The sequence below is a fragment of the Micropterus dolomieu genome, linkage group LG18 (genome assembly GCF_021292245.1).
Source record: "Micropterus dolomieu isolate WLL.071019.BEF.003 ecotype Adirondacks linkage group LG18, ASM2129224v1, whole genome shotgun sequence".
Lineage (NCBI taxonomy): Eukaryota > Metazoa > Chordata > Actinopteri > Centrarchiformes > Centrarchidae > Micropterus > Micropterus dolomieu.
The window spans coordinates 24,144,891-24,152,795 of NC_060167.1; the positions used below are offsets into that span (position 1 = coordinate 24,144,891).

At 37.6% G+C, this 7,905-nt stretch overlaps 1 protein-coding gene across 1 annotated transcript; it reads left to right on the forward strand.

The window, feature by feature from the left end:
• The first annotated feature begins 362 nt into the window (after window positions 1-362).
• gpr25 (G protein-coupled receptor 25) lies at window positions 363-1,475 on the forward strand. Its single transcript, XM_046075323.1, has one exon. The coding sequence runs from the start codon at window positions 363-365 to the stop codon at window positions 1,473-1,475; it is 1,113 nt and encodes a 370-aa protein (XP_045931279.1).
• Window positions 1,476-7,905: the final 6,430 nt, after the last annotated feature.

Genomic DNA, 7,905 nt, shown 5'->3' on the forward strand with positions numbered 1-7,905 from the left:
TTTGGAAACTTACATGCTTTTCTGAAGTAGTGCAAAAGATTATTTATTTTACATCCTGCTGTACCCACTATGTTGCCATGGTGTTTTGTAATATCAGAGGTTCAATTGACAATTATTTCAATTCAATACATATACAGTTTCTCTGACTTACTAAAATCACATGTGAAAGGACAATGAGAGGAAGTCATTACAGACAGCCAGTGGAAGACCGCCCCGGGAGGTGAGAAGAAGAGAGCTGAAACAGACTCTATTTTTTTCTGTGGTTTTGACAAGTAATATCATTTGGCAGCATGTTGCCATGGTTAGATTAACCACCCTGACGAGCCAACAGCTGCACTGCACCACCTCTGTGATCTCTCAGAATGGACACCTACGAGAGTACTTATGGCTATTTCAATTACAATGACGATAACTACACTGATTTTCCTTATCCTAATGTCACAGAGGACTGTACTGAATCTTACCTCCCTGGCGCCAACATCTTCCTGCCCGTACTTTACTTCGTCATCTTTTTCACAGGCTTTTTGGGTAACCTCTTTGTGATCTTAGTTGTGGGCAAGAAAGGGCGGAGAAGTGGGCGTCTTGTGGACACTTTTGTTGTCAATCTGGCCCTTGCTGACTTCATCTTTGTCCTCACACTGCCTCTGTGGGCCATCTCTGCCAGCCAGAATGACTACTGGGACTTTGGGACACTAAAGGACCTGCTGTGCAAGCTGAGCAGCTACATCATTGCTGTGAACCGCTTCTCCAACATCTTCTTCCTCACCTGTATGAGTGTTGATCGCTACCTGGCTGTGGTGAAGCTGATGGATTCAAAGTACCTCAGGAGCAGTCAGTGCATCCGTACCACCTGTGCCGCAGTCTGGTTGAGCTCCCTGGTGCTCGGTATCCCATCCCTGGTGTACCGTAGAGTGGAGCAGTACGATGATGTATCGTACTGCGTGGAAGATAACAACTCACCCTTTTTTCTTGGCCTGAGCTTGACCATGGCGTTGCTCACCTTTGTCTGTCCAGTGTTAATCATCGTGCTCTGCTATGGCACCATCATCATGCATCTCAACAAGCATTGTGTTGCTGCTGCCAATCCTCGAGCTGAAGCCCGCCGCAGGCACTCACTCAAGATGGTCCTCTCCATCATAATGGCCTTTGTGGTATCCTGGCTCCCTTTCAACGTTTTCAAAGTCATGATAATTGTCTCGAAGCTCTCACATGTTGAGCCGAGTTGTCTGTCGTGGAAAACAAATGGGCTCCGTGTGTCGTGCTGCCTGGCCTTCTTCAACAGCTCCGTGAATCCAGCCATTTACTTTTTCCTGGACCATCACTTCAGACAACGGGCCATGATCCTGTACAAGACCTGCATAGGAAAGCCCAAGATGCTGCAGAGCTTCAACTCTTCAGCTTCATTCACCAATGCTGGCACTTCAGAGAGCTGTGGAACAACTGGTGGGAGAACTCAGCTTCAGAGTTCTATGTAGGAGGTAAAGACTCTTATCTTCCTATCTTTGAAGGTAGTGAAGTTATTATTCTATTATCATGTCATCCTGACAACTTGTTATGTTCATTTTGATAGTGAATTTGTGCATATTTCTCTCAAGGGGTTTTTGAATACTTAAACCAGATCCACCGCAAGAAAAATTTCTCAATGCAGTGCTGTACATAATTGTTATAAAATGGGATTTTATGTTGTCATATTTATCTGTTATTCCGTCTTTCGACAAATATTGAACATGCTGTTTCTTCTGCTTAGAGTATACTATACACTGTAGGACAGTAGTGATCATATGAGTGAGCATCCAATCATTTATTTTGTTTGTACATTTTATCAAGTGTGTAAATTTACAGCTGTTGCATTTTTTTGATATATTGAAGAATTTTATTATGTTTCTGTTATCAAATGTTTGTTGCATGAATCAAGTTTCATGAAATGTATATATTGTTGTGATAAAGTTGCATTTCTAAAATAAAAGCTGGGAAAAAATGTAAGTGTAGTATTTTCTAGTTGTTTTTTTGGGTCATTGCACGCAGATATTGCTATATTTTTTTAAACGTTTTTTTTTATTCTCAAAATAAAATCTAGTTAATCAAGCATAACAAGATGATTTCATTGTGTTGTAATGATAACTGATTAAATTGTGCCACAGTTAATCTGCCATTAGATAGCTGATCCAAAACAATGAATGGGCATAATTGTTTAGCTTAAAATATTCAAAACATTTTTAATCTTGAAATAATGTTACAAAGAGATCAGTTATTTTTTGTCAGGTTTAGGGGCATTTAAAAAAAAATGTACTATTATTATAAACCTGTTGGAGCTTGGCAGCATTTTTAAACTCTATTTTGCCATTACTCCTCAGTTGAAATTACTTTAAACTGACAAAGCAAGGAAATTTTCTATATTTACTGTTGTGAAGACAATTAGCTATCGTATTTGTGCAATTCTGAATAGTAATACAGCGACACTGAACATTTTATGCAGTTCCCTAATGTAGTTCTGCTCAATGTATATTAGCCTATACCAAAATAATATCAGCATTGGCTAATCAAATGATAATCTTTCTTAGAAGTGTGATTACGATAATGTAATCGTAACACTGTCAAAATATTTTGCAAGTTTCTTGTATTTCCAAAAATGTATTTCCAAATAAAGGCAACTTAGCTTATTTATTTTTACCTTGTGAAAACACATTCTCTCTCATTCACAGTCTCTTCTTAGCGTAAGTACTAAGATCTCATAAATGACACGACCTCCCTCTCAGGTCTGATCTTGTCTAATAAACCAGCAACCATTTGCTTTGTGTGTTGTTAGACTGATATTATTCATCATATTCTTGGCATCACATGCAGTGGCAGTAATTCAAGAAAAAAAAAACATTAAACAAAGCTCCCTGGCCTCAACTTACAGTGAGACAGACAAGAAAACAACTTGCAGCTTAGATCTGACATCTGCGATGTTTCCTGAGAGGAAACATTGCAGATGTCAGATTCACATTTGTATACGATCACACTTTTCCCAAGTTGTCTTTATAAGAAGTTGTTACTGTCTTTATTCACTCGGGCATTGCGGACGTTTCACTGCTAAGTGTAGCTTCTGAGAAATCAAAGGTATTCACATGAGTCTTATGGGGAAGTCAGGTATTTGAAAGTTCAAATGTTCATGTGTGCCCACTTGTTTTTCAGTTCCATTTGTGCTATGAATCAAATGATTTAAAGACAGAAAAGGCCAGGATGTGCCAGGCTGTGGGTGCAGGGAGGTCAGGAATTTCCCCTCTACTGCTTGAAAAACTCACTCAAAAAGACACACACTGACCGGCTTTTCTCACAGCACTTTTTCGACACTGTCACAAACAACCCCCCTGTGTTTGGCATCAAGTATAAAACATTAGTTGTCTAGATGATCAGTATTTTATTGTTGTTACACTGACTGGCAACATCTTGGTGTTTTTAAGAATGCACATGAATGCATGAACAGTACAGGATCTATTGCGGCGTGGTCGGCAAAAAAAAATATTTTAAGGTTCTCATGACTGCTGCACACTCATAACTGTGATGCATTTATTTCAACATGAAATACTCAACGTTTCAGAAAACACCTTTCATCAAGGTGAAGAAATAAATGCATCAGAGTTATGTGTGTGTGGCTTTCCATTCTCTATGTTTTTATTTTACTAATTAGATAAAATTTTAAGTTTCCTAATTTATTGTGTATTCATGACAAAAGTGTGCTTTTTTGTCACTGTTGAGTTTTTTAATCCCATTTGTACAGTTGAATATGATAACGGATTGCACTTTTAACCTGAGAACAGAGTCATCACAAGCTTCACATTCGCCCACTCACACCGATGGCAGGGGAACTGTGCTGCCAGACGCTGGTCGCTCTGAGGTTTAGCAAATTGCTCAAGGTTATGGGTTACTCATACAAGAGCCAGGGTTACAAACCACCAACCCTGTGATTACAGGGATGGACAAAATTTATAATAATCTTATTATCTTTATTCAGATAAATATTTTTATTCATGCTTCAATTATTTTAAATGTTGATTTTATTTAAACATTCAACATTGCCAGGTTTAATCTATGAGTTCAGAGAAGAGGGTCCTGTTGATGTGAATGTTAAAGGTGAAGTGGATTAAAACACGCAATTGAAATAAACTGTGGAAAATCCATGTTATTTCAGTTAACATGCCTACTTACAATAAAGGAACAGTAAATCTAAACTGGCTGAATTATTTTAAATATACTATTTATATACTATACATACTATTATACTATTTGGTGCTTTCTGTACATTTATTTTTTTGTTTGTTAAAATAAAAATGAATTTCTGAATGTAAGCAACACATAGTCGGTTGCTGAGAATAAAAATCTTGAATTTAATTACTGTTTTCCTGCCAGTCTGGTACACACAAACTGAGTGGTGCACTGGTGGACAGGTTTTCAGTCTTATCAGTAATTTCCAGTGGGTGAGCTGGCATTCAGTTTCTGTTACTGGTAATGGTGAGACTACAAACGTTTGGTGTTCACACATGACTATTGCAACCTTCTTTTATGTGGTTGCCAGCGTCTCATTACCATACTCAGATTTGCTGAACTAATAAGTCATGCTCCTCGATAAGTGAACTTTACTTGAACTTTGAAAATGAGTTTTCTAACTATATTGATGGGACAGTTAAATCCGTGTAAAATGTAAAAACCTACTTGTTCAGCTGGAGGTAGGAGATACACTGATGTTAAACTGATTCAATGACATCAAGAAACAACACACTATTCCTCTTATCAATTAAAATTTTAATCCGTAAGCAATAAAAATTCCCGTTATACTCAGTTTAACTCACTGAGCGGTTTTGATGCTACTGTGGACCTCTGTGACTCTTTTCTAAAATTCTTTGTTGAAAAGATTTTTGCACTTTGATCTTCTGTAACCACATCCTCTAACCATGACCCCTCTGTTCCTCCTATATGCCCTGCCATCCTGGATCAGTTTGAGCCAATATCAATCTCCACCCCATCCGAGGTGGTCCATCATCTGCGACCCACGAATTGTCCCTCAGACAGCATTCCCTCTTGTCTGATTAAGGAAGTCTTTGACACAGTTGGACCATGTAACTTGTCACTGATAAATGCTTGTCTTAACTCTGGTTATGTTCCAGCTGCATTTAAACATGCTGTTGTGCAGCCCCTGTTATAAAAAAAGGAGAATTTCGACCCTTCTGTTCTTTCTAACTTCAGGTCCGTCTCTGTCTTTCTTATCTAAAGTCCTGGAGAAAGTAGTTTTTACCCAGCTGCAAACATTTTTAATTAACCATAATGTTTATGAAAAGTTCCAGCCCTGTTTCAAACTCCGTCATAGCACTGAAACTGCACCAAGATTCATCTGTTTTTCCGAAGCATGAGGTCCCTTTTCACTGTCTTGCAGACGACATACAAATCTATTTGCCCTTTTAACTTTCAGAGAATTCAGATGAATTCTTTATGTGTGCTACTGTAACATTATGTTGTATTATTTAATCTTCACTTATTTTGTTGTTCATAGTGTCATGGTAAGGTACAGTTACAGCTGGTGATATGATTTTTAAACCAAGTAAAAATTAGTTAGTGAAAGCTTCTCCCTGCATAAGTAGTAATCTACCAAATTCATATTTTTAATATTTTTCTTCAGTACAAACATCAGTTACCCAAAGTTTAGATTATATAAACACAAAACATGCACACATAAAATAGTTTCACATTAGAGATATGTGAGTTGTTTCGTTATTGCCCAGCTGTACAGCTGCACTGAATGTACAGCCTAGCACAGTTGTGGCATATTTTTACATTTCACAGTATAACCACCAGCATGCAGAATGTTCACACAGAGATGATGCCAACGCTGCAACTGTCAGATCACATGATTTGCTGTGGTTTCCTTGTTCCTTAAAATTCAGATCAAGTCTTGACAAGCTACACTTAATCTGTACAAAATCAGCTTACTGAGAAAAGGTCGTGTGGAAGGTTTAAAAGTCATATATTTAAAAAGGATACATAATTTCTGCCTGTCCTGTGAGCAAACCTGACATCTGTGATTGAACAAATGACTTCATTTCTAGTGACAGAAGGCATGACTGGATACTGGACATAGATACTGGACCTTCCACATCAAATTTCATCCAAGGTGAAATGTGGTTTCAATAACGCACATAGTTATCCCCAAGAAAAGATCTTCCTACAATTTAAACGTGTCAAAGAATCATGGTTTCACATGTATTTAAAACAACTAACCGCCTGGGAAAAAAAACCAGACAGTCAGAGAGATATGGTTAAATGTTATTTCTGACTAGATGCTTTTCAACACAAGGAAGTCGGACTGCTGGTGATACAGATTGCTTACCTTTAGATGAGGAGTTGATCTTCTGTTAATCAAAATATTTAAAATGAGATGTGTAAATATGGAGCTCCAACAGTCACAGTGTGACTAAACAACGTGTGGTTTTCATTTTTAACATTTTCACATATAATATAGCCTATATGCTATATTATTATAGTAAATTCAATATCACCAAATAAAAGCAGTCAATGTGTTTTACTTTTTTAAGACTAAAAGTTAAAACATATTTTATCAGAATGTCCTCAAGTATGTTAAATGTATATGGCATGCAAAGCAAACTTCAAGCAACCCAGCTATATATCAGAATGATGAATTATTAATTTATGATTGTGGTTACAAAACAATATTATCTTGAGATTATACAGTTGGATCCATTATCATTTCAGTGAACAAGCAGGCTACAATTTACTCATGTAATTTAGAATAATTATTTTGTCAAAGTGAGCTGCTTTTGTGATGTTTTTAATATTGATCTCTTTAGCTTACAGTGGGGTTTTTTGTTTATTGTTCCTTCCGTTGATTTTCTTTACCTGCTGATTCCTTTGCATGGTTAGTGGGTTTGAGACACCAACAGCTCAGACACTAATGCCGCATTTAGTAGATGGTCACATAAAAACAAGGTAGGCATACAGTTTGTGTTGGTCCCTGGCCGTTAGTGTTTCGGTGGAAGACCACGTGGTTGATAGGATTAAAAGGCTATGTAACACACCGCTGCCGACTAGTGGCTGCTCTGCAGTCCTGGCAGCAGGGTGAACAGGCTGTGGCTGGAGCAGTCTATGGGCTGGAGTGATTACTGTCCTTTGGCTCTTGGCATCTATCATATTATGTAAAGGTATTAAAAGAGGACCACATGTTGATATTTATCACAGCCTTTTTGTTGTTGGGTTTAGAAATTAAGTTCTAAGTTAGGTTTTTAATGCTGAACTTACATTTATGAATGTGGACTTTTGCCATTAGATTCGTTATGGGGTTATTTTCTTTTCTTTGACTTTTATAAACACAAGATATATTTTGCCATGTCAGAGAATAATTAATTGGTTCTGACGTAAAGGTCTGCTGAATAACCATTAACCGGGGGTTGCTGCCCGTAAACCGCCCACACAGCAGCGGAGAGGTGGATAATCCGTGCGGCGTTCACAAGCCCATTTTATGTTCGTAATTTTTTACAACTATCATGGTAAATATAACTTGAAGCCATTTCAAGTGCCACTAAATGACAATAATAGCAAATTGACCCATCGAAGGATTGTTTTACATGGTGGTTATTGTTTCAATTTAACATTCAAGTGACACACTAGCAGATTTCCCAACAGCAAACGAAAAGAGTGGAGAAATACAACAACGACATGAGTCTGAAATACTACTTTATTTGATTCATTTAATAGCTATCTTGAGGTAAATTGAACATTTATTGACTTTGATAACATAACTTGACATGCATTTCCCACGTATACGTCGCGTGTCAGAAACGCGGTTACCATGGTAAACACTTTATGTTGTTACCTCGCTCGTGTTTTCGACAGCACGTGAAGGCAGCACAGCAT